Genomic DNA, 24,522 nt, shown 5'->3' with positions numbered 1-24,522 from the left:
AGGCGCTGGAGTCCCCTCCCCTGAAACCAGGTCGGAGACAGACTGCCCAAAGGCCCCATCCTCTCTGGCGCCCTCCAACCCCACCACCAGGCCCAGGCCACACAGACCCCGTCCACCCCTGTAGTGCCAGCAACTTTATTAAAGCCCTGTCCCCTGAGTAACACGGGCCCCTAGAAGGTCCCCCAGAGAGGAGGAACAGGGTGGCCTCCCTTCCTGCTCTTGGGATCAGCTGGGCCCCACCCGCAAGCCAGGGGCCAGGGACCTTCTGGGGAGGCACCTTCCTTCCTGTGGCCTGAGGCAGCTCTGGGGACGCTCTCAGGGGGGCCCCACGCTCACTGCACTGGCCTGTCAGGTGGGCTCTTGGCCAAGCGGTTTCTGGTGTCAGGCCCACCCGCAGCCCACAGGCGAGTGTCCAAGCTGTGCCCCAGGGAGAACAGCCTCAGCCCCCACCGACCCCGCAGCAGGAGGGTCTCCACTGTCACTGGGGCTCCGACCAGAACACCTGTGCGAGGCTCTGCTTTCTGGTGGCAGCGTGGCAGGCCGGGCATGACCTAGAGACCTGCGGACACACAGAGGGCGCTGGACACCCCTGCAGACCCCACTGCTCACCTCCCCAGCCCAGCCTGCGAGGCAACGCCTGTGGGGACAGGGCCACGGCCACAGGGTCTGGCTGCTGACCTGGAGGTGCTGTCGCCAGCAGGCCTGGCAGCAGTGGAAGTCACAGGAGGGGCACTGGAAAGTGACCACGTCGTCTGCCCTGCAGTGGGGACACACCAAGCCCACTGCGGGGGGCCCTGACATGAGCACCAGGCCTGCTCGGCCAGCCCCGCCGCCCACAGCCCCTGCCACAGGACCTACCCCACTGCGGCTGCGCCTGCCCGCGGGGGGGAGTGGGGGGCCGGCTGGGGGGCCCCGCAGCCCCAGCCGGCCTCTGTCTAAAGAAGGCGGAGATCTTCCTCTGGGTCTTCCCCGGTGTCTCCGGTGGTGGGGCGCCTGGAGACAGGAGGGAGGCGTCCTGGGGGCCCGGGCGCTTCACCACAGCCCACCCACCCCACCTGCCAGGGCTGGGTGGGGCTGCGGCGGACAGGGCAGCAGGGGTGCGGGCAGGGCCCCCCTACCTGGCCCGGCGGCCCCGGGGGCGAGGTCAGGAGGCCCGGCAGGGCTTCCTTCCTGGGACTCTGGCATCCGGGAGCCCGAGACCGCGGCAGCCTGGCCGGTCAGGTCGGCGCACGTCTGCCGGAAGCGCTGCTTGTGATGCGGCCGAACAAACATGCCGAACCCTGTGGAGAGAAGAGCGCCCTCAGGCCGGGCCCCAGCCAGCCCAGCCCGCGGCCAACCCTCCCGGCCCTGCCCGCCCCGGGCCACTTGCTCTGCAGCAGAGCCAAGTCCTCGGGCTTCGAGGTGGTGAGTGCGGCCACCACGGCCAGCGCCTTCTCGAAGTCGTCATCCCGCTTGTAGGTGGTCAGCGCTGCCACGAGCTGGCTATAGCCTGCGGCCCCCAGGGCCCTGCGGGCATCGGCCAGGTAGGCGCTTACGGCCGGGGGGCCCCGCTTCTTTGTTCCAGGGGCTCCAGACCCCGCTTGCGGAGGGCGGCCAGGGTCTCCTGGTGGGAAGGTAACACGTCTTGGTGCACTAGCTTCCCAGGAAGTCACTGTGGGGGTGCAGAAGCAGAGCGGCCCCCAGGAGACTCCCCACCCGCCCCCGGCCCAGGCCCAGGCACCTTTGGGGAATGGCCCGGAGGCCAGGTGGGGCCGGCCCTGGTTCAGGTGCGCACTGGAGTCCAGCTGCCCGGCTGCAGCCTGGGACAGGGTCAGTGTGGGGTCGGGCTCCCTCCGACCTGCAGACACGAGGAGCTGCCCGGTTGGTACCTGAGGCTCTAAGCATCCCCCCACCCCCGGGGGGGGGGGGTCCATCCCAGGGGAGACGGGGCCTCACAACTCTCCGGAGACCACTGCAGGCGGACCCTGGCACCGGCCCCACCTGACAGGTCAGGTGGAGGGTCAGGACTGTGGGGGTGGCACCAGGACCCCCAGCGGGGCCTCAGTCCAACAGGGGAGCAGAAGAATGGCTCAGGCCAGAATCCCCAGTCCTGGGGACCCTGTGACACCTGTCCTCGGGGAAGCTCTGCTCACAGGTGTCCCTCAACAAACAGGATAGCAGCTCCCAGGCTCTGGACCTGCAGGGCGGCCCCCTCTAGGCAGGGACCTGTCCACCTCAGAAACCGGGAGGTGGAGCCACGGGAGGACCTGCCCCAAGAGCCAGCCGCCACCCCTCCCACAGGGCCTGCGTTGGAGGGTCCCACCCGGGGATCTACTCACCACTGGGGTCCAGGGCTGGTCGTGCCCCCTGCTTCTGGGGAAGGCCATGCTCGGCTCCAGAGCTGCAGTCTCTGCCCGTCAGCTGGAGACAGACCTGCTCAAACTGCTGCTTGTGGTGGGGCCGCACGAACTGACAGAAGCCTGGCGGGGGAGGAGGGTTGGGGCCCGCGGGTTCCAGGGGCTAAAGTGACCACCTGGACGGAGGTGCCAGGACAGGGGTCCTCCCCCGCCCCGTTTCTGGGGAGCAGGTCAATCCCGGATCCCGGTGGCCCCTTGCCCCACAGCTGCACCACGGCCCCAGGGTGGGACCCCCAAGGGGGCAGCCTCTGCAGGCCAAGGCACCTCGGAGCAGGCTGTGCTTCTTGGGGTCCTCGGCAAAGAGGGGGCCGAGTCGAGTCGCCAGGGCTGCCAGGTCGTCGGAGCTCTTGTAGTCCCGCAGGGCCCGGGTGAAGGCATCGAAGCTGGCCTGGCTCAGCGCCTGCTTCACGGCTGCCATGAACAGCTTGGCCCTGCCCGTCTCCGCACAGGCTGCCGGCTCCTCCTGCTGACACAGACCCGGTGTCCCCTCAGGCGCTGCAGGGACAGCGAGCTGCCATTGGGGGCTGCTGGGGAGGACGCCTGGCAGGCCTGGCCTGGCTGGGGTCGCCAAGGGCAGCCAAGAGGAGCCGGCAGGAAAGCCGCTGGGCCTCTGCCCGCAGCAGACTTACTGCCTAGGCCGGGCTCCTGCACCTCTGCCAAGTTCCCCGCGCCCACAGCAGAGCACCCCGGGCTCGGGGGACACTCAGCTCACAGCCAGGGACCCTGCTCAGCCTGACGGGACGTCAGATGGCCCCGTGCTGCACTTGTGCTGCACCCCCAGCCCTGACCCCGAACCCTCGACAAGAAAGCGTGGAAACCAGGCCAGACAGGTCCAGGCTCCCGGGCTGCCCTCTGAGGCCCCAGCCGTAGCACCCAGGCCACTTCCTCCGTGTCAGCCCCCTGGGCACCACCCGGCTCTTCCCAGAAGCCAAGGGAGCTGGACAAAGGCAGTGGCATCTGGGGCTTTCCGGACGCTTCTGGAATGTAACACAGTTACTTTTGACTGCTTGCATCCAAGCCTGGGAACACCACGCTCTCCACGCACAGGCACGTCAGCATCCACACTGGCGCCAAGAGCCCGCCCAGCCCAGCCCAGCCCAGCCCAGGGGAGCCTGCCTGGCTGCAGGCCCCACACCAAACCTGCCTGAAAGGCTAGGGCCTGGCCCGCCTGCCTGTGAAGGCAGCAGCTTCCATGGAAGGAGCCACAGGCCTGTGTGGACCCCTCCACACCACCAAAAAGCAACGTGAAGGGCCTGAGTCTGACCCCAAGTTTGCAGGACTCCAAAGTGTGGAGGAACTGGCCCCAGGTGGCACCGCCCAGGCGCCCCAGGAACGGGAAGGGAGGGGACAGCCCAGGGCTGAGGGCAGCTGCTCAGGCAGGCTCTCGGGAAGCCCCGTTGTTTCAGAGTCTGCGCAGCTGGTTTTTTGTTTTGTTTTGTTTTTGCATTTTAGGGCCCCATCCGTGGCACGTGGAGGCTCCCAGGCTAGCGGTCTAATCAGAGCTACAGCTGCAGGTCTGCACCACAGCCACAGCAACGCGGGATCCGAGCCACGTCTGCAGCCTACACCACAGCTCATGGCTGGATCCTTAGCCCACTGAGCCAGGGCAGGGATCGAACCCGCCTCCTCATGGATACTAGTTGGGTTCTTAACCACTGAGCCAGTGGGAACTCCTGGGCAGCTCCGCAATGTCCTCCCAGTAACAAAGTAGACAGGGAGGGGGTCCGTGCAGACCAGGCCCCAGCGCAGCCTGAGGCCTGGGCTGGGAGGGCGGCGGCAGGACCCACACAACAAGCAGCTCAGCCGTCAAGAGGAGAGTCCAGCAGAGACACAGAGGGGCGACACAGGCAGTCCCGTGCCTGCCCGAGGCCCTGCCCCCACCCCCGGCCCCCTGCCCACACTCCTGGCTCCAGCATGCCTCCTGGCAGCCGGCTCAGGCCTGTGGGCAGGTCGGGCCGCTCACACCTCCCTCTGCTTGGTTGGGGGCCGTCAAGAGCCACAGCGGCCGGGGGCTGCCCCCAGACCTCCCGCCATGTCTTGGCGATGATGCACATACCGGGCCACTGACCAGCCTGACCTTCTTCCTCTTGCCTCTCTGTTCATCCGCTGGTCTCTTCTCACGAGGGGCCAGGAGAGTGGGACAGTGTGCCTGAGGGTGACACAGTGCGGTCTGACCCACGCCATCAGGGCCCCAGAGCCATGACACTGCCCCGGGCCGGCAAAACCCTCGCCCCGAGCAGAGAAGCAAGCGTGAGAGCAGGTCCTGGCTTCAGCTCCGCAGTCCCTGGAAGGCACCGATGGGGAGGGGACAGGACGCGCCTGTGAGGCAGCAGTGCCCTCCAGAGCCCAGCAGGAAGCAGGGAGCTTTGGCTCAGGGCTGAATTATGGGCTTCTGGACAAAAGCCCTAGGCCAGAAGGTCCTGAGCGCGGCTCAGGCTCCCAGAAAGGCCAGCCTCAGGCTGACTCCCCAAAGAGAACCGCAGAGAGCGCTGGGAGCGTCCTCTGAGGGCCTGGGCGGGCGCACAGCACTGCCAGGCATGTGCTGAAGCCCCAACCACCCTGCCAATGGGGGGGCGTATACGGGGTGAACACGCACACGGAGCCTGAGACCAGGCAGGCAGAGCCACCCGTGTCCCCTGCCTCCAGGGAGCTCGGCACACGCACCTCCTCCTCCCCGGGGATGGCCTTGTCCCCAGGCCCCTCGGCCAGCTGCTCGCTGTGCTCCAGGGCGGCCAGCAGCCCCCTGGGCCTGCACTGGGCACGGACCGCCTCCTGCTCATACTCCACGCACAGGCTGCCCTCGGCATCCGCGGTGACTGGCGAGCCTGCGGGGACACACGTGTGGGCAACGTCCGCCAGAATGCAGGGCCCCAGCTCCGGTCGCCAGGCCCACCCAGCATGCCACCAGCCTACTGAAAGTCACCCGCCCTCTGCCCTGGGGGCCCTGCCAGCCGTATCGCCCAGCCACACGCACCCGAGTGTCTCTGTCTCAGGCTCGGGACGTGCACGTCGAGACTCATGGCCTTCCTGGTGGGGAGGGGGCTGGGGGACATGGCCACTGCCGCAGAGCCCTCTTCTGTGCCCAGACCCGGGACAGCAGCCCGGGGCGCCAGGAGCGACATCTAGACGGTCAGAGGTGGTTGAAGGTCCCAGCCGGCCCCGCCCCCCCCAGGCGGCATGCGGGCACACCCAGCTTGGGACTCACAGTTTTCTGAGCAACTCGGAAGAATTGGGCCACGTCTCGGACGACGTGGCCAAAGCTGTCATACACCTTGACGTGTGGGCGCACCCAGGAGGGCAGCTGGGCTCTGGCATCTGGATAGGCGAACCTGCGCAGGGGCCATCAGCGGGGAGCCCCTTCTACCCTGCAGCCCACTCCAGGGAGACGGGCCCAAGCAGAGAACCGGCACCCAAGGCACAGGCGACCCACCTGTGGTCGCAGAGGAAGACGGCCCCGTAGTCATGGCGATGCCGGATCACCCGCCCGATGGCCTGGTTCACAGCCCTGGACGCCTGCTGCCGGTACCAGTCATGCCCGGAGAGGAACTGCGGGGCAGGAAGGCTCGGTCACGGGCCCTCGAGCACCTGCCCGCCCCGCCCCCAGCTCGGCATCTCACCTGGCCCGCGGCCCCGCCCTGGCCCCTCATCTCATCCAGGAACTGCATCTTGAGGACCACCCGGGGGTCCAGGCGTGGGGGGTACGGGAGACCCGTGACCATCACTCCACGGCCATTCGCGTCGGCGAAGTCCAGCCCCTCGCTGGCCTGGGGAGCAGTGGGCACACTCTTCCTCTGTCTCCACGCTGGCCTGGGGCCTTTCCCCAGGGTCCACGTGGACCGAGACCCTCAGCCACACACCCCCAGGGACACGCAAGGTGGGAAGGCCCTCCAACCTGGAGCCAAGAGGTCCTCAGAACCTTCTCCATCCTGCCCACCCCCGCCCAGGGCCAGCCCCAGCCGGGACCAGCAGGGCCCCACCTCCTGTTTGCAGGAAGCAGGTGACCGGCCTTTCCCACCCACACTGAAGCCCCCAGGTCACAAGGCCTGAGCCCCGCAGGCATGGACACCGGCTGGGGAGGACGGGCCAGGCGCGTTGCACGTGGGCAGCGGGGCCTCACCTTCCCCCGGCACACAGCCAGGAAGGCCGCCCCGCTGGAGCCTGGGGCAGCAACTCTGGCATAGTAGGCAGCCATCACCTGGAAGGAGAGGCTGGTCAGCGGCCTCTGGCCCCACCCTCCACGAGCGAGACCCCACGATCACCCTCTGAGATGAAGCACTGTCCCAGCCGGGAGGGGACCAGCGGGCTTCAGAAGCTGCCTGGTGGCACGGGTTCCCAGGCGGGCCTGGACCCAGCACCCAGAACCCGCTCGCTTTCCTGGAGACACGGCCGAGAGGCTGGTTGTGAGGGGAATCCTTGCTTCCTGCCACCCTCTTAAACCCGGGGGTCTGCAGCCACAGTCCTTGTACTGAAACTAAACGGCCAGCAGGACCCCGGCCACACCCCGCCTAGAGCTGGCCGGAGCCCATCAGGGATGATGGCAATGAGGGCAGCGTGGGGACAGGGGCGCCCCAGACCCCGGACCTCCGAGAAGCCTCCTTTGCTCCGTGGCTCCACAAACAGAGGTTTCAGGGCCTCCAACTTTCTGGTGAAGTCGCGGGCCTGTGGGAGGAGGCGGGATGCTGTCACGCCTTCTCAGACAAAGGCACACGCTCGGGCCTGGCCAGACCCTTGGCCATTTGGGGCTCCCCTCCCACCCCAGGACCCTGGAAAGGGGGACGCACCTGCCAGAACTCCAGGCTCTTCTCCATGACCGGGTAGGAAGGGAAGAAGACCAGGAGCCCGTGGGGGACCACGCGGGCGATGTTGCCTGCAAGCACGGCCTTGGTCAGGGGAGGGCACCCGCAGGGGCCCCGTGGCCCCCCCAGGGGACGGGGCAGGGCAGCGCGGAGCCGGGGCGGAGGCCCGGGCTGAATGGCACGGCACTCACCCAGCGCTTTCCCCAGGGAGGACAAACACTCGTCAGAGAACCTGCGGGGAAGCAGGAGGCTGCTGCCAGGAGGGTCCCCCACGCGGCCCGCCCGCCTTGCCCGCCAGGCCCCTACCGTTTGTCGAAGGCGGAGCTCAGCTGGGCCCCGTCCGGGCCTCTGGGGATGACCCCCACCCAGATCTGGTGCTTGTCGATGACATGTGGGTTCTCCAGGAAGACTGGGAAAGGGCTGGGGCAGGCAGAGGCGGGCCCTGTGAGGTCCTGAACCCCCGGCACCCTGGCAGCACGGGGCAGCCGGTGCTAGTCTGGGGCTCCCCGGGGGGCAGGGGGCACAGGGCAGCACTTACATCTGCATCTCCAGGGCAAAGGAGGACACAGGGGCCAGCGTGCCGCTCGTGAGGATGAGGGTACGGACGCCCTGGCGGACCAGCTCTCGCATGCTGTGGCCGGGGCTAAAGCACCAGTAGCTCAGCACCTTCCCTGGGGGGACGAGTGTGAGGCTGACTGTGGGGCCCCCGGCACCTCCTGCAGGCAGCGGCCCTCCCACAGGCAGCACTGGGCCCCTAGGGCTGTGGGCACAGGGTTGCGTCGCGGGGTCTCCGGGGCCAGGAGCTGAGCCTGTGGTTGGGTTCTCCGTCAGGGGTCCCAGGAGCAGGAAGCAGCCCCCCAGCACCCTGTGGCAGTGGGGGTGATGCTGAGGTCACCTCCAGAGAGGACAGCCTACCCCGAGGCCACAGGTCCACAAGGCTCAGGACATGAAGAGCCAGCTCCCTCCTCTGACTGTGGCTGGACTTCGAGGAGGGAGGGGCACAGGCCCGCGTCCCCGCCCATCCCCACTCCCCTGGAGGCAGGAAGCCAGTGGTGACCTCCAACACTGGCCTGGCCCTCTGGACACGCCTCCCTTCCTGCTGACTGCCAAGGGCTCCGAATCGGGAAATTGGAAGAGCAAAGCAGATTGCTGTAACTGCGACCAGGGTCAAGGCCATGCCACAGCTCAGCAGGAGCACTCCCGCAAAAGAAGAGGCCTCTTGGGACCAGAGAAGCCTCTTTCAACCACTGGGCAGTGCCTGCCCCCGACAGGAGGAGGGCGCGGCGGGCACAGGCCCACACCGTCACGGGCCAGTCCTGCACCAACAGGGATGGGAGGGACCACAGACAACCCTGGGGGGCCCAGGAGCCCGGCCTCAGGGTGCTCCCTGGGCCGCCTCTGTGGGGAGGGATCTGAGGCCAACCGCTCGTGGAAGCTCTGGGCAGGCCCCAGGCTGCCAGGCCCCTCACAGGTCTCCCCCTCCGACAGCGCTGACTCTCACGGAAAGAGAGCTGGACCGGCCAGCGGCCAGAGCCCACAGCTGGACGGAGGGCCACGCCCAGGTCAGGGGGCGGCGCGCCCCAGCCCCCGAGGGGCGCACCTTGCTTTCTGGCCGCTGTGGTGTTCCAGGCATCTGACCGCTGGGCGGTCCTCCGGGGCCCAGCATCAGGGTGGATGTGCACCTGCAGAGGAAGAACGGACGGGTGTCCTGAGGCCACCCCCCCGGGCCCACCCTGGGGGCGGCCCCCACCTTGTAGTTCTGAGACCCCAGCCCCGGGGCCCCCACCCTGGGGGTGGCCCCCACCTTGTAGTACTGAGACCCCGGCCCCGTCGCTGACCCGGGGCCGCCTTCGGCAGGGTCCGCACTGAACACGCTCTGGAAGCAGAGATTCAGGACAGAGTCAGCAGGACACCCCGGTCCCAGAGAACACAGCAGAGGCTGCCTCTCCCGCTGAGTCACCCCCACACAGAGGATGCTCAGGGGGCCCTGCTCCAAGCCGAGAGGGTCTCGCAGCTGGACCTCAGGCCCAGGAGCAGGAGCCACCTGTCCCTCTGATCCTCAGCGGTCCCGCTGCGCTGCCGGGCGCGTCCTGGGCAGCCAGGCCCAGGTCAGAGGCCCGCCCTCCCCCCTCTCCCCAGGGCTGGGTCAGGGGCCAGGCGGAAGGAACTCAGTTTCCTCCCTGAAGTAACAGGGTAAAGCTAAGCCCACGTCGAACAAGTAGAACTGTACCCTCAGCCAAAGCACCAGGCCCAGAGAGAACCACAGGACGCGTACACACTGGGGGAGAAGGACAAAACACAGGATGTTCTGACGACAGGACCGTCGACTTAGAAAACCCAGGAGAGCCAAACGGCAAACTTTTGAAGCAAAGAGAACTCTTAAGGTGGCTTCACACACACGTCCACCAGGTACCACTCAGTAGCCTCCCTACCAGGAGTTCAAGGGACCCCCTCACAACAGCCGCAGAAAGCGCGGGACGCGGGAGGCCGGCCGAGATCGACGCCACCGGCTCCAGAAGTCCGTACACCTGCCCTGGGGACGAGCCGAGCCTCTGGCCCCAGCCCGCGGGACCCTCCCAGACAGGGGCCACACCGGCTCTGCCCGGGGCGGGCGGGCAGGAAAGAGGCCGAGACCACGGCAAGGGGCGGGGAGGGTCCTGGCTGAGACAGTGCCACGCCGCGAGGGACCCGGGGACGGCAGCCGGGCCAGGCCCCGAGGACCGAGTCCTGCTCTGTCTGCAAGACCGGCACACCCGCAGGCACGCGGAAGCCCTGCCCACGCACTCTTCCTCCGCAGGCCAGGCCTGGGGGAGGCAGGCGGGCACCTGGGGAGGAAGCACTGAGCGGGAGCGGGGCTCCGCGAGTGTCCGCCCTGCCGGCACAAGAACGGCCAGACGCCGGGCCTCGCCATTTACTGAGGCGCCTGCCTGCGAGGACAGAACCCCGCACAAGAGGCTCGGCCCCGCGGGCCTGACACCGCCCTGGGCCCACGGCTTCCTTGGCAGAGCCTGCGGCCTGGTCCCCGGAGGGGCCCACACGCCTCAAAGGTCCTCGAAGGTCAGGCAGGAGTTCTAGAAAACGGTGGGAGAAGCGGCCGCCCCCGCCAAGGGCTGGGCCCGGCTTCCGTCAGCCCGGCTCCAACGCCTGCCTGGCACCAGCCCGCACCTCGCGCGGGGCCTCTGGCCACATTCCCCTCTGCTGCCCAGGCCATGACCCCCAAGGCTGCTGGGTCTCCGAGGCGTCCCTGCAGGGGAACAGGCCGCTGGGCGGGTGCCCCCTCCCGCAGCCTCAGGCCCGCACCCCCTCCCCTCCCAGGACGTCTGTTTATGGAGCCAGATTCTTCCAGACCTTCCAGAACCCAAGGCTGCTAACTGACTGGTTGGGAATTTCCTTTGGCAGCTGCTTTCAGTTGCCCCTGGTGAGTGACGCAGCTCTGCCCGCGGCCCATGGGCCGGCATGTCCCATCCCACAGCTGGTTCCTGAGCACCCGGGACACCAGCGAGGGGGACCCAGGGGAATTCAGATGTGCGGGCAGATGTGGACGAGGTCATGGCCACACCTGGGCCTTCGGGGCCTGGTCAGACAGGCAGCTCGTGGCAAACACGCCAGCAGCTCAGGGCTGGATCTCAAGGTGCAAGTCTGTCAGTACAAAGGCCTAAATGTGACCAAGACCAGACACTGGAGGTGGCCCCAGCTCGGAGCAGGCGGTGACAGGGCGGGGGGTGGGGTGCAGAGGCACAACCACCCCTGCCATGGGAATGAGGCCTGCTCACCCGCTGAACTGGCCCCAAGGGGGGCCCTGGCGCTGGCGACACAGATGTACCCTGCACGGCCCAACTGCACGGCAGTGCAGGGCGCCCGGAGCCCTGTGGAGTGCAGGCCAGGGTGGAAGCACTGCTCGAGAGGGGGAAGGGGGCGCGACAGAGTGACAGACGCTGCCAGGGACGTCACCCAGGGCCTTGGACCCACTGAGCCAGCATGGGCAAGAGTGCCAGAAGCCAGCTGTGCTCACGCCACGTGGGGCCTCCAGCACCATGGTTTCCCCAAGGACCAAGAGCCACCAAGGGGCCTCTTCACAAAGGCCCAGGGAGACGCAGGAGGCCAGAGTGCCTGAGGACGAGCTGGCCCTCGGCAGCCCGCTGGGCAGCCACCCAAGAAAGGGCAGGCGGCTCCCAGCTCGTCCACCTGAGCCAAGGAAATGGCTCAGCTGGGCCCAAGGACAGCTGGACGCGGGACAGCACATCCGGGGCAGGGGGCGGCCATGTGCAACAGCCCTGAGGCGTGTGACCGCCTCGTTGGCGGCCTGGCCTGGGAAAGGCGGGGTCTATGCGGGGAGACCCCAAAGCCCAGGTTCGGCCAGCCTGGCCAGGCATGCACAGACCACCAGCCCACAGGCCCCTCCAGCTCACGCACGTTGCCTGAACGCCCTCCGGGCAAGGCTGGCCCAGCAGAGGCAGAGGGACAGAATTTAGGCACGCACACACACACCCCACGGCAGCCTGGGATGGGCTTCTGCTTCAGCCTTCCCCCAAGAGCCGTGTCAGCAAGGAACGGGAGAGGAGTTGAGGGCAGCTGGCAGGGCAGGAGCCCCGGGCCTGTCTCCAGATGGAAGACCCGCCAGGTTCTCACCCTCCGAGGCCCCCGCGCTTGGGAGCCCACCTAGGGGCCACAGGCTGGGGCCCCAGGCCTCGTGGTGCTGCCTCAAAGCGCGTGACGTGGACACCCTGTGCTCCCCCAACGCTAGACCAACCGCAGCGCCGCGGAAGGTCGGGCCCCAACGCCCTCAGGAAAGAAGAGGAGACGCCGCGTCTTGGCCACAGCCGGTCCCCACCTGGATGATGTCCGCCAGCTTCTGCAGCCCCGCCGTGTTGGTGAACAGCCCGGTGCCTGTGGAAGCAGCGTGCTGACCGCCCTCCCCGCAGGGTGGTGCCGGCCAAGGGGCGTCCCCCTCTGCCCTCGGCCCGTGGGTCGGCGGGACAGGAAAAAAGCCTCTGCTGCCCTGTGAGGCTGGGGCCGCCCGGCCCACCCGCAGGACCCAGGAGCGCGGCAAGGCTGGCGTCCGGGTGAGACCACGCCGCCGCCCGGCACCAGCGGCTCCTCGGCCCAGCCCGGAGGCAGTCTGTTGGGCACCTCTGAGCGGAAACGGGGCGGGCGCTTTGGGAGAGAGGCTGGGGGGCCCTCAGCCCAGCTGCCCACCACTCTTTCTTAAAGGGGCTGCTGGGGAAGGCTGCACTTCCCAGAGCACCAGCCATGGAACGTGCCAAGGCCTCCGCGTCCCAGTGAGAAGGGCAGCTCCGCGGCCAGATCCGTGCTTGGGGCGGCGCAGCAGGCTGCGCCCTGGAGGCGGGATCAGCCACAGGGTGCGCGGCTGCCGGGACTCACGTCCTGCCAGGTGCTGGATGAGCTGGTCCAGGGAGTCTAGGATGCAGCCCTTGGTCTGGCACGTTATCTGGGCTTCAGCAAACAGCTCAAAGATGTAGCTGTCAGGGAAGAGGCAGCGGCTCAGGACGCGCTCTGTGAACCCAGCGCCAAAGGCCTCAAGGTCTCCTTCTCTCAGAAACAATCTCTGAGCCCCGGGAGGGCAGATGTGCACGCGCGAGGCCTCTGACTTCAGGAGCCCCCATGGGGAGGACAGCGGCTAGCCTGACACCAGCCGCCAGCAAAAGGCCTGGGCTGGGCGTCAGAAGGCAGGACATGCAAAGAGCAGCTCTGGAGAGCTGGGGGGGCAGGCGGCGAAACTGCAGAGAACCCCCCCGTGGGTCTGGGAGCCCCACGTATGGGGCGAGGCGGCCGGGGGGCCTGGTCCTTCTGGGGAGCGACGGGGGCCCTGCAAGGGTTAGTGCACCAGGGCCATACAGGGCTCAGGCAGAAGGCAGGCAGCCCTGCACTCCAGAACATTCCAGGACAGCCCTTCCGCAAACCCAGACAAGGGTCCCAGCGTAGCCAGCACAGTGCATAGAGAAGGTGACACCCTGGGCCACCACCCCTCACCTGCCTGCAGGAGACAAGCTCCGCAGCTCAGAGGCCTGGGGGACGGTCCGAGCCTTCTGGGCGACCGGGGCCTGAGGGCCACTGACTGCACCCTCCGTCCTAACAGAAGGCGGTGCGGAAGCAGCCACCTCCTTCTAAACGCAACTGCCGGCAAACAAGGGCCGCTCCGGCAGCAGAAATACTGAGTGTGCGTGTTGTGGTCCCAACGCTCAGCCACCAAACAAAAGGCCAGACCCCTCCTGGGCCCCCCAGACAGAAACGGACTCCTTGGAGTGTGAAGCCAGTGACGGTCCAGGCCCTATGGGGCACAACCGGGGCGCTGCAGGGACATAGCCAGGCACACCCTCTCCCGTCCACACCCCTCACCTCCCTGGCTTGGTGACACCGCTGTCGCCTCCAGGCAGCTCCACGGCATCGATGGCCCCCTCCAGACGAAGCAGGATCACTGTGGGGCAGGGTGTGAGGAGCAGAGCTTGGGCACAGGTTTCAGGGGGTTGGTGGGCCCAGGGGTTGTGGGCGGGGGGGGGGGTCAGGCGAGGCAGGAGGAGAGAGGCACTTACTCTTGAGCTTAGCAAGGTCTTCCAGCTCCAAGTTCAACCCTGCAGGAGGGAAAAGCTGCACGTGCCCAACTTTGCCGGTTGTAATCCCACCACCCCGTCCTAAGGAACCAGGACTGGGAGGGAGAGGGACGCCGACGTCAGGATGATGCTGGGAAATCCCTGCGGCCCACGCCTGAGCTGGGCAGCAGCCTGAGCCACGGGTCACCTTCAGGGAGACCCCGTGAGCCTCCACGGCGACCCGAGCCGCTGCAGTCGGATGAACCCACTGCAGCTGCTGCGAGACCGTCTCATCTGCAGGCTCCCGATGACCAAAGGGGTCTGTGCTCTGAGCACACTGGCCCTCCGCGTATCTTTCAAGAAGGGGCTGCTCAGATCTTTTGTCCATGTTTAAACTGGGTTGGGATGTCTCTTTGTGGAGCTTGAAGATGGAGCAGAGACTGGGCCCACATCTGCCAGCAGCTGGGAGCACGGCCTGGGACAGAGCCCCTGGGACCCTCAGAAGGAGCCACCCTGGCAGTGGCCCCAGAGCTGAGGAGAAACTCTGCAGTCAGAAGCCTCCCAGAAGGTGGCCCTAGCAGCCGGGCCTCTCACCCTAACTGCGGCGGCACTTGGTTACCCAAAGGAGTAAACAAGTCTCTGAGGCTGCCCAGCTTTCACTTCTCAAACAGTCACCGCCGAGAGATGAAACCCACAGAAGCAAGGCTTTAAGAACACAAAGGAGGGAGTTCCCGTCGTGGCGCAGTGGTTAACGAATCCAACTGGGAACCATGAGGTTGCGGGATCGGTCCCTGGCCTTGCTCAGTGGGTTAAGGATCCGGCGTTGCCGTGAGCTGTGGTGTGGGTCGCAGACACAGCTTGGATCCCACATTGCTGTGGCTGTGGTGTAGGCCGGCGGCTACAGCTCCGATTCAACCCCTAGCCTTCGAACCACCATATGCCGTGGGAGCGACCCTAGAAAAGACAAAAAGACAAAAAAAAAAAGGAACTCAAAGGAACAGTTGCCGGGGGCCCAACGGTTAAGGATCCGGTGTTGTCACTGCAGCAGCTGTGGTCACTGCAGCAGCTGGGGTCACTGCTACCGCACAGGTTCAATCCCTGGCCCTGGGGAAATTGCCACATGACGTGGGTTTGACCAAAAAAAGATAAAGCCAACACATTTGTGAATTTCTGTGCTAAATACCCAAAGCCATCTACAAACCCTCTCTCCCGCCACCTGAGGGTGCGTCAGAAGACCCTTGCAGAGGAGGCAGAAGCAGGCACCTGGCAAGAGGGACAGGGCCCCTGCTCCCTTTGGAGCCCGTCCCCACGTGTGAGTGTAAGGGGGCCGGGAAGCTGGGCTGCTCCCGCCCCGCCCCTGACTCGTGTGCAGGGCATGGAAGGTCTCTGCCAGGTGAGGCATAGGTGCCAGAAACCCGCAGCCGCTCGCCCGTGCCAACACCTGCCCCAAAGTGGCTGGTTGTACAAAAGGTGGGTTCCTCACAGGCCACCGACAAAGGCCGCGCAGGACACGGGGACTAACGAACAGGGCCCGGCAAGGATTTTTCCACACGCCGCCGCTGCTGCCGTGCAAGGACAATGCAGGGGAGGCTCCAGAGGAGGGAGCTGCGTGCGGACGGAGTCCGAGGGGCGTCCCGACGTCCCGACAGCTAATGGGCTCGGTTTCCACTTTCACGCAGCAGAGGCTGGTCCACGCCAGCAGCGCAACGGTACAGAGAACTCAAGAAAACGCCGACCAGTTGGGCGTACCCGACCCCCCGGCCTGTGAGGCTAAGCAGCCACTTGCAGAAGCCATGTCCCCAAAAGCCAACCTGCGCACGGGCCCGGGGCAGTCCCCGCCTGGGAGCTCACCTGTGCTGGGGGAGCCCTCGCCGACCCCCAGCTGGAGCCCGGCCTGCTGGGCCGCCTTGGTCTGCTCCTCCAGCACCTGGCTGATGACGTCCAGGCCTGAAGCCACGTCGTGGGGCGTCAGGTCAAAGGACGCGGCCTCCTCGCACATCTTCTCCTGGGGCCCGAGCACACCCATCAGGGGCTCTGGGGGCGGCAGAGGCCTCAAGAGCCCCGGCCCGGCCCGTGTCTCAAGGCCGGGTCCCAACTGGCTCGGGGAGGGACGTCAGCCCAGACAGCGTCTGAAGCTGCCAACGTGGCACAGTTAGAGAACGTTCCTCTAAACTCTAGCTTCTCTCAAGTCAAACCTGGACCACGGCTGCCTGGGACCCAGTGGGGCTGCGGGGCGCGGCCCAGGGTGCCAGGCTCTGGCAGAGGCCGCAGAACAGCTGCAGTGGGGTGTGTAGTGACAGGGAGGCGGCCACCAGGGACAAAAGGAAAGAGAAGGGATGTGGCGGCAGGGAGGGTCCGGGGCCCCCGTGGAGAGGCCAGCCCGCCCGCCTTCCCAGGACCAGGTGTCTGGTCCTGGGGGGACAGAGGGGTGCGTGTTCTGTGCAGGAGAGCGGGGGGCCGGGGGCGGGGCCGCCCCAGCCACTCACCACGTTGTGAGCTTCGTCGAAGATCACCACCGTCCCCTTCAGGTCAATGCCGTGCGCCCGGCGGCTCTGCAGCGAGAGGGGAAGGGCGCAGAGCTGGGCGCGGGGCAGCCTGCCCCCTCGGGGCCTGACCCCCGCCACCCCGCCACACAGCCATGGGGTAGGGGACAAAGGCCCGAGCCGGCTTCGGACAGAGCGCGCTGGGAGGCTCTCCTGACCCCGAGGACAGTGGGAACGCCCTGGGCCCGCTTTCATTGCCCTGGTGGGGACGGACACGGCGGCCCTGGCCCCAGTGGCTGCAGCAGAGCCCAGGGAAGGCCGCTGTGCAAGGCTCTGGATCAGCTCCACTCTCTCCAGCATGTGCAGAGCAGCAGCCGAGCCACCAGAGCCCGACGCGGCAACTGTACGTGCCTGCTGTTTGTCAGCCGGGTCCTGGGTTGGGACACAGATGTGCCAGGGACCCCTCTCTTCTCGGGCCACATCTTTTAACCTTCTTAGGCTTTCAGAGGCAGAGTTCAACTGGGGCGAAGTCCAATTTACCGCCTCTGTGTTTGTGGCTAGTGCCTGGTGCGTCTGAGCTTAGGAACCCCAGCTGAGCCCAAATCGCGAGGACCCCGTTTCCTCCGGGAGTCTGAGGGCCGAGCTCTGACGTCTACGTTTGCACCACAGGAAGCATCAGTGAGGTCCGTTCTTTTCCAAATACCGCCAGCTCCTCCAGCCCCACCTGGCCTCCTACAGAGCCCGGGGTCAGGAGGCGCCAGGCCTCCGCTTTGGCAGGACCACCTGCTCTCAGGCCCTGGCGTTGCCAGCCTTGGGATCCGCTCGCCAGCTGCAACAGAACCGCTCCTCGGGCCGCGCCGGGCAGCCAGGCGGAGGCACGGCCCTGCGAGTCTCACACAACAGCTCTGCAAACCCGCGGGCTCTCAGGGTGCGAGTCTGGCCCCCGTGGCTCCCTCCGCTCCAGCCACCCGCTCGGGCAACGGCCAGCGGCCTGGCCTCAGTGCGCTCGCTCCCACTGTCCCGGAGGCCTCCCACCTGCCCGCACCGTCGGCACCCCGTGCTCGCGGGCCCTCGAGGCCCTTCGGCGCCGTCGACTCCTGTGCTGCTTCCTCCGCCGGCTGCCCCTCGCCCCCCCACCCCCCCGAGCCGAAACCGAGCCGCGGGGCAACCTCTCAGCACAAGTCTGTTGCAGGACCCACTCAGCGCACGGCGCTGTCCCCAGGAGTCACACTAAAACGCGAGCCGCGCACTCAGACGCGCCTCCCGAAGGGCAGAGGAGGTGACAGCAGGCTGAGGGGGACCGGCCCCGGCCCCCACGTGCAGCCCAGCTGCTCCCAGAGGGCTGGCTGGAGCCACAGGCCGGGCTGGGCGTGGCCGATCCCTGAGCAGCGAGGGGGCCGGTCCCCTGGCGCCAGCCCGCTGCGCCCCATGAGGGTCTGTGGCAGGGCCTGCACCGGCCGGGGCTCCGCCAGCCCCTCACGAGCTGGGGCCGCCTCGGCCTCCCGGCCAGCCGCCCAGGCCAAGGCTCACCTTGGCGTCCAGCAGGTAGTTGTAGGGCATGAAGATGATGTCTGCCTGCTGCTTCAGGTTCCGCGCCAGGTAGTACGGGCACAGCCTGCGGGGCGGGGTGGGGTGAGGGGGCACTGGGGCACCGCGTGGGCTGGGAGGGCTCCCAGGTTCGGGCGGGACCAGGGCCAGCGGGCAGCAAGTTTTCGGCTGTGAGAATGGATTGCCTGCTTAAGAAAAAATCTACCACGATGAGGACACGGAGGCTTCTGGGCTGGGCTGAGGCAGCGGGAAGCGGGACAGCGGGCCTGCGTCACTACAGCCAAAGCCCTGAAGCTACGAGGTCGCGGCAGACGTCAGACAGGAGGGCCCGATGTGGGGGCGGGTAGCCAAGCTCAATGCCCCTCTGGCTGCCGAGGGGTGGGACGGAGGCCTGCGCGGTAGGCAGGAGGGTGGGCCGAGGGCCGGGGAACGGGAGTCTCTCTTCTCGCTTTACAGCCCCCCACTGCCGGCTGCTTTCCACACTAAACAACGGGTCAGGTCCATGATTCAAAAAGGAAAAACAGGAGCTCCCGCTGCGGCGCCGTGGGATCAGGTTCAACTCCCCGCCCAGCACAGTCACAGATCCAGCATTGCCACAGACGCCGTGGGGGTTGCAAATGCAGCTCGGATCTGAGCCCTGGCCGGGGAACACCATGGGCCGCTGGGAGGCCAAGAAAGAGAAAAGACCCGGAAAGAAACGTCCACGCCCCGCAGGTGGAGGGAGAGCCCAGCCCGGGGAGGCCTTACTTGTGCTTGTTCCCACTCCTGACCAGGTCCTCGATGTCCAGGATCGGGGTGGCCAGCTCCTGCTCCAGGCTCTTCTCTGGGGACACAGGAGGAAATACGAGCTCTCAGGTCCACGGAGGCCCCCAGACCACGGAAGGCACCCGGGACACCGTGGCTCCTGGGAGCAGCAGGCAGTGAGCACAGCCACCGCGAGACCCTCCCCGAAGACTCGGGCGCCCGGACAACCCAGCGAGTCCCTCGAGCAAGTCTCAAGGGAGCTCTGCTCTGCACCCTCGAAGGGGCCACTGGCCAGAGGCTGAGCACCTACGGGGCAGCCCCTAGCTGTCCCCACCACCCACCCCCACGAGCCCCAAGGTGCCTGTCTGGCCATTGGGCTTCAGTCTGGCAGCAAGTCCCTTTCTCTGGCTCCACTGCCCCACTGAGAACAAGCCCAGCGCCTCCCTCCAAAGGAAGCCAGGCTTCAGAGAGCCAGCGGCAGGAAACCCAAGGCGCGCTGCCCGCACTCAGGGGGCAAACCTGAGGCCAGGCAGGCCGGAGGGGCAGAGCCCACCCAAGGCCCAACAGCCAGGGATCCTCCCTCAGGCTGGCAGCCCAGACAGGCACCACTCCCCGCTGGCCATGAGGCCCAGGGCAGGGTGGGACCAAAGGAGGAGCGAGGCATAGGCCCCCAGCTGGGCTCCCGGGAACCCACCAGGGAACTGCTCTAACCCTGTGGCCAAGACAATCTCCTCTGATCAGCACCCAGAGTCACATGGCAGCCCCACAGGAAAAGAGCCCCTGGCTTCCAGCTTCGCTGGAGCAGGTACCAGGCCAGAACCCACAGGCCACAGCAGGGCCCCAACCCCAGCAGGCCCCAGAGACAGCAGGTGAGGGGAAGAAGAGCCAGCCGCTCAGCAGCACCACAGCAACAGGCCAGCCAATCAGCATGCGCTGCAGCAGGCAGTGCCAGAGCTGGGGCCGCGGAGGAGAGGCGGGGGGAGGGAGGGCAGGGGGAGGGGGCCTTGCCCAGGGCCAACCCCAGGCCGACTCAGGCCTGGCAGGCTCCCAGCTCTGCACGTCTCCCTTTATTCCCACACACAAGCTTCCCCTCTTGGGGTCTCTGACCTGGGATCTGCTGGAGATACCCCCCTCACATCCTCCGGGTCACTGGCAAAGGAGGCTTGAAACAGAGCAAGGAGGTGCCAGCTTGTGGGGGGCGGACACTCTCAATGAGTGGGTAGAGAGCGCCAGGAGACCAGCCAGGAGCGCCTGGGGTGAGCAGCCGGGGCCAGCACATATCAGCTCCTGGAGCACGTTCGCTTCCATGCAAACACCAAACGCCGTCGGGAGGCAACAGCCAGGCCCCTCTGCATGTGGCACCGGAGGCTGGGAAGCCAGGAAGCTCAGCCCTAAGGGCCTGCAGCCTCCACGCCCTGCGGAGGCTCCCCCACAGCCAGGAGAGGCTGCCGTGGGCCCTCTCTCACCTTCCACATTGTTGTAGAAGTGACAGGAGCGACTCGCCACCTTCTTGCGGCACAAGTGGACCTGGGGGAGGACGCGGTCCTGGCTGGAGGTTTCAGAGGGCACGGGGCACCCCGGGCCAGCCCCCCTGCCGGGCACACTCCCCCCTGCCCAGCCCTGGTGCCAGCTCCACGCCCACCTGCATATGGTTACTCTCCTGCTTCTTCACTTCGGGGTGGATACACAGCTGCTCCCGGGAGCCCAGCACGCACACTCTGGGCCTGGAGGAAGACAGGGCTGTGGGCCCAAGAACTAGGGAGCAGAAGCCCCATGTCCTCCAGCAGGGCAGCTACGTAGGCTGCACTGGGAGTGCTGGGCTACCAGAGGGAGTGGTAGAGGCAGAAACGTGCCCTGGGCTTGGGAGGGGTGTCCTCCATGGCCAGGCCCACTCGAGTCAGAGTCCAGGGTGAGCAGCGGGACCAGGACGTCCGAGGAGGCAGAGGCGACTCTGGGGCTCCCCCTCCCCAGGCGGGGACACCACCTCTCCTGCGCCTGTGACCTGGGGCAGAACCAGCCCCCAACCCCCAGGACTCGGAGGCCAGGAGGACCCACCGGTAGGAGGTGTTGCGAAGCTCGCTGATGACCTGCGTGAGCTGGGAGTGGGTCCTGGAGGCATAAATGATCTTCGGGAGGTCCGCGTGGCATGCTGCCGGCACAGGAAGCAGGACAGGTCACGGCCACGAGACAGTGCTCTCTCTCCCTCGGGAACCCGACCCTGGTGACAGCTAAGCACCAGACGCCCGAAACTCGCGACCAGGAATGAGTCCAGCGGGGCCACAGCGTCCCGACGTGGCCGTGGGACCCTGATCCCAGGTTGCACCAGGGCGGCAGCGACCACCCCCTGGCCTCCCCTATGTGCCCACAGGGGCCAGGAAAGAGCCATCACCTGGGACGTCTCCTTCCGAGGCGACGTTCCCCCAGGACGACAGGGGGCGATCCAGAAAGAGCTCCCCACGCACCCGCTCGGCAATCCTGCGGGCGGAGACGGCATCTCGGAGATGCTCCCGCCAGGCCAGCGTGGTGCAGAGAAGGCACAGGGTCTTCCCAGTGCCGGTGGGGCTCTCCAGGACGCCGTTCACTTTCTGAATGGGGTCAGGAACAGGGTCACGGAGGCGCCACAGCAGGCGGAGCCCCGCCACCCCCACCCACCCAGCAGGGGGTATCCGAGTCACAGGAGGCTGCCGCTCAAACCAAAAGCTGTAGGTTAAGGCAGCCCCTCGTCAGCAAACACTTTGCAGAGCATCACCCGAGGGACCACAGGACTTTTCAGCTGAATATGAGTAGGAAGATGACGAAATAGGTGTCAAGTCTCAGAACACGAGCCTGATCCTGTGGGATCCCGGCATCTGCGCTACCCAAACAGGAGGCGGGAGCCTGAGTGGGGAACCCGGGCAGATACGAAGGCTCATCGGCCCTCCCAGCTACTGGAGGCATGGACACAGGGCTCCTCGACGTGGGCAGGCCCGGAACCGCGCAGAAAACCACCTGCACCCCCTCCGCCTTCCTACACACCCCTGAGGTCTAAAGACCTCCCCAAATGAGGGATGGGCATTCCTCTGTGGGCACACTCCCTCCAGATCCTCAAATGGCCTGGGCATCCTCCGAGAGGCCCCCGGGGTGCCCTCAGGTCTTGACTTCACAGCACGCATCACCATCAAGAATTATCTTTGTTACTTGTTTAGTATGTCTCCTACCGCACCTAAAACGCAGGCCCTGTTTCTGGCTGAGTGTCATGTCCAGAGGGCACCTTCACCAGGAGGACCTGGCCAAAGTAGGACGACCCATCCCCAGGTACAAGGCCGAGTGTGCAGCCTCACCTTCTGGAGACACTCCAAGACCTTGCTCATGTACTCCTCTTGGCATCTGTACGGCTGGAAAGGGAAATCCACGGTCACCCCGCTCAGGGTTATCTTGGGCATGACGGCCTATTCTCAGAGGGCACACAGGCTGGCTGAAACGCAGGCTGTGTGGGTCTGTGAGGCAAAGCCCACTCTGCGCATCTCAAGGTCTCAGCCAGCCCCTGTGAGCGATGACAGCCTGCGGTGCTGGGATACGATGCTTTTCTCCACGGAAGCCTCTGTGGCAGAGCTGGAATAACAGCAAGACCATTTAGGGAGAGCCTTTCCGGAGCCAGGTGCTCCCGGCAGCGCCTGCCACGGAAAGGCCTGAAGGGGAGCCTCTGACATCCTACCACGCGGAGCCCGGAGAGGTGTCAGCCCTGCCGTGATCTCCCGCCCCACCCGCTCCAGGACAGGCTGCAGGACCCAGGGCCAGGTGCAGCTTCACCTGCAAGAACGCTGCCTTTACCTCCACCAGCGATGGAGGGGCCAGTTCTAGCAGCGTCCCTCCCGGGCCCAGGCGGGTACGAATCTCCCGCCCGAGTCTCCCAGCCTTTTGTTCGCCCAGCCGGCCCGAGGCCACGCCCCAACCCTCCCAGATGGGCCCCGGGTGCAGCGAGAGAGCACACGAGCTGCTCTGACCTGGGACGCCCCACAAGCCACTCCACGTCCCTAGGCCGAGTATTGCTTGGACACTGGGACTATGAGCCCGCGTCCCTAAGCACTTGGCCACGGCCTCTCCCGCGGGGCTGGCCCACTCCGCCAGCGCAGAGCCAGGCACTACGCGCCCCACAATGCAGCGCGGCAGAATCGCCCGCGCGCGACCCGAGGGCGGCGCGGGGCATGCCGGGAGTTGCAGTTGCGGAAGCCGCCACTCGGACACGGGTGCCAGTGCCAGGGTCTCCGCGGGGAGCCTCCCGCCACTGGGGTCCCCAGGAATTTAATCCAGTCCGGCCGACATACCAAGACCTCGTCTTCGACCCGCAGCCGGTCCGACTTTGCAAGCTGAGGCGTGCAGTGGTCCTAGAAGCACCAAACTTCCGCCCCCAATTCCGGTCCGCCGCGCGGTCCTCCGGGCGGAAACCGCTCCCCTGCTGGAAGGTCCGCCGGCTTCCAGCGCGCTGCGCTCCAGGCCCCACCCGCCTCGTCTGTGGACCCCGAGTGCGGGGACCTGCACCTCCTCACCCTCCGGCAGCAACCTGGGGCTCTGTCCTCTCCTCTCTCGGTGTCACCCGTGCCTCCGTTCCCTGGGCCAAGCCCCCTCGAATAACTACCCAGACGACCGCACAAGCCATGTAACTGTTTTTCTGTGTCCCCCCCGCCCCCCTTTTCTCGAAATAACCAGAGATCTTTTTAAGACTTGAATCTGGGAACTGTGGCGCAGGAGAAATGAATTCAGCTAGTGTCCATGAGGATGCAGGTTCAATCCCTGGCCTCGCTCGGGTGTGTTAAGGATGCTGCATTGCCATGAGCTGTGGTGTAGGCACACAGCAGCTCCCATTTGACCCCTAGCCTGGGAACCTCCATGGCCATAAAATAAAATAAAATATAAAATAAAATTAAAAAATAAATAAAATAAACAAACGAATAAATAAATAAAATAAAATACTCGAGTATGAGCTGACCACCACTTAAATTTCGCAAATGGCTGCCCCTTGCTCATGACCCTGTGAGGCCCTGACTCATGACTCCTCTCCCTACTGTCCTCTGGGCACAGCGGCTTTCACAGCCAATGTTTCCCATTGCTCAGGGCGGACCCTCTGAACCCCCAGCACCTAGCACAACGTGGCAGTCAACAAGGAGGTTCCAGGGCTCCACACATTTTTTTTGGGGGGGGGGTTTTGCTTTGCTTTTTAGGGCTGCACCTGCAGCACATGTAAGTTCCCAAGTGAGGGGTCCAATCCAAGCTGCAGCTGCCGGGCTACGCCACAGCTACACCAGATCTGAGCTGCATCTGTGACCCCCACCACAGTTCACCTCGAGGCCAGGGAAGGACCCCACGTCCTCATGGATACTAGTTGGATTCAGATTGCATTTGTTTCCACGGCACCACTATGGGAACTCCCCCAACGCAGTTCCGTGTGGGGTTTATCTAGACAACCCCAGCATGTCCCAAAAAAGCACCCAGAAGAAATGGATGCTGCAGTGACGGCCCACAGTCATCTGGTAATGCTGACTTTAGAGTGGCTTGTGGCTGTGTAATGTCGGGTGTTTTTCTGCCAATGGTTCCTTTTTGCTACATGTGTGTCCAGGCTGATGTGTGTGAGATCCTGCTTAGGGGAGCACCTGGCATCCACCCTCACCCACCTGTTCCAGTGAGAGGACGATATGTAGAGCATCTATCTCAGCAGGAAGCGTGGAGAAGATGCGGAGACGAGCCACACACTTGCTGCCTGCCCACCAGGCACACGTTTCAGGACCACCTAGGCAGGCGTTCGCATGTTTGCCCTTCCCACGAGCCCCTGAGATCACTGCCCTTAGGATCCACTCCTTACAGGTGAGGACACGAAGCACAGGGCAGGTGGTGAGGATTTGCCCAAAGACAGCAGCAGGTCCAGAACCTGGAGTCCCCTCTTCACCTCCACACCCCCCTCTTCTAAGAGCAGTAGCATCCCCCCCGCCAAAGCCCAAGGGAGGGAAGGCCAGGACCCGGAGGCTCGGTGAAC

The 24,522-nt window shown here is 65.9% G+C and overlaps 1 protein-coding gene across 50 annotated transcripts; it reads right to left on the bottom strand.

The window, feature by feature from the left end:
- Positions 1-119: 119 nt before the first annotated feature.
- RTEL1 (regulator of telomere elongation helicase 1) lies at positions 120-22,909 on the bottom strand. Of its 50 annotated transcripts, none has more exons than XR_014831989.1 (36): positions 22,820-22,909; positions 21,836-22,106; positions 20,905-21,100; positions 20,571-20,664; positions 20,158-20,239; positions 19,982-20,042; positions 18,519-18,594; positions 17,754-17,838; positions 16,227-16,292; positions 15,592-15,745; positions 13,744-13,782; positions 13,550-13,628; positions 12,575-12,672; positions 12,024-12,079; positions 8,997-9,068; positions 8,793-8,874; positions 7,731-7,863; positions 7,499-7,612; positions 7,384-7,424; positions 7,178-7,263; positions 6,978-7,055; positions 6,514-6,591; positions 6,014-6,160; positions 5,827-5,942; positions 5,602-5,725; positions 5,371-5,518; positions 5,061-5,221; positions 4,453-4,680; positions 2,661-2,862; positions 2,319-2,459; positions 1,721-1,837; positions 1,370-1,603; positions 1,119-1,280; positions 859-993; positions 679-782; positions 120-559 (listed from the first exon to the last, which is right to left on the bottom strand). XR_014831989.1 is itself a non-coding variant. In XM_085003215.1 (36 exons), exons 8-36 carry the CDS (start codon positions 17,781-17,783, stop codon positions 479-481), a joined length of 3,171 nt encoding a protein of 1,056 aa, XP_084859341.1. In that variant the 5' UTR covers positions 17,784-17,939; positions 18,519-18,594; positions 19,982-20,042; positions 20,158-20,239; positions 20,571-20,664; positions 20,905-21,100; positions 21,836-22,106; positions 22,820-22,909; the 3' UTR covers positions 120-478. The 50 variants fall into 50 exon arrangements, 38 of the variants coding, with proteins under 38 accessions (XP_084859341.1, XP_084859343.1, XP_084859350.1 ...); XR_014831988.1 differs by having other exon boundaries at positions 2,661-2,859; XR_014831987.1 differs by lacking the exon at positions 22,820-22,909 and adding an exon at positions 22,499-22,638.
- Between the last annotated feature and the right edge of the window lie 1,613 nt (positions 22,910-24,522).

The sequence above is a fragment of the Sus scrofa genome, chromosome 17, assembly GCF_054392235.1.
Source record: "Sus scrofa isolate SSC_HxYL_T2T_F1_AM1 chromosome 17, Sscrofa_HxYL_maternal_Yorkshire_Landrace_v2.0, whole genome shotgun sequence".
Taxonomy (NCBI): Eukaryota; Metazoa; Chordata; class Mammalia; order Artiodactyla; family Suidae; genus Sus; species Sus scrofa.
The sequence above is the reverse complement of the archived record's forward strand: the minus strand, read 5'-3'. Positions and strand labels throughout refer to the sequence as shown.

Excerpts from the sequence above, each read along its gene's own strand:
- RTEL1 (XM_021078363.2), bottom strand. The coding sequence starts at position 21,937 with ATGCCCAAGATAACCCTGAGCGGGGTGACCGTGGATTTCCCTTTCCAG. Across the intron at positions 21,101-21,835 it reads TCTTGGAGTGTCTCCAGAAG|AAAGTGAACGGCGTCCTGGA; the intron begins GTGAGGCTGCAC and ends GACCCCATTCAG. Across the intron at positions 8,875-8,996 it reads CGGGGTCTCAGTACTACAAG|GTGCACATCCACCCTGATGC; the intron begins GTGGGGGCCACC and ends CTTCCTCTGCAG.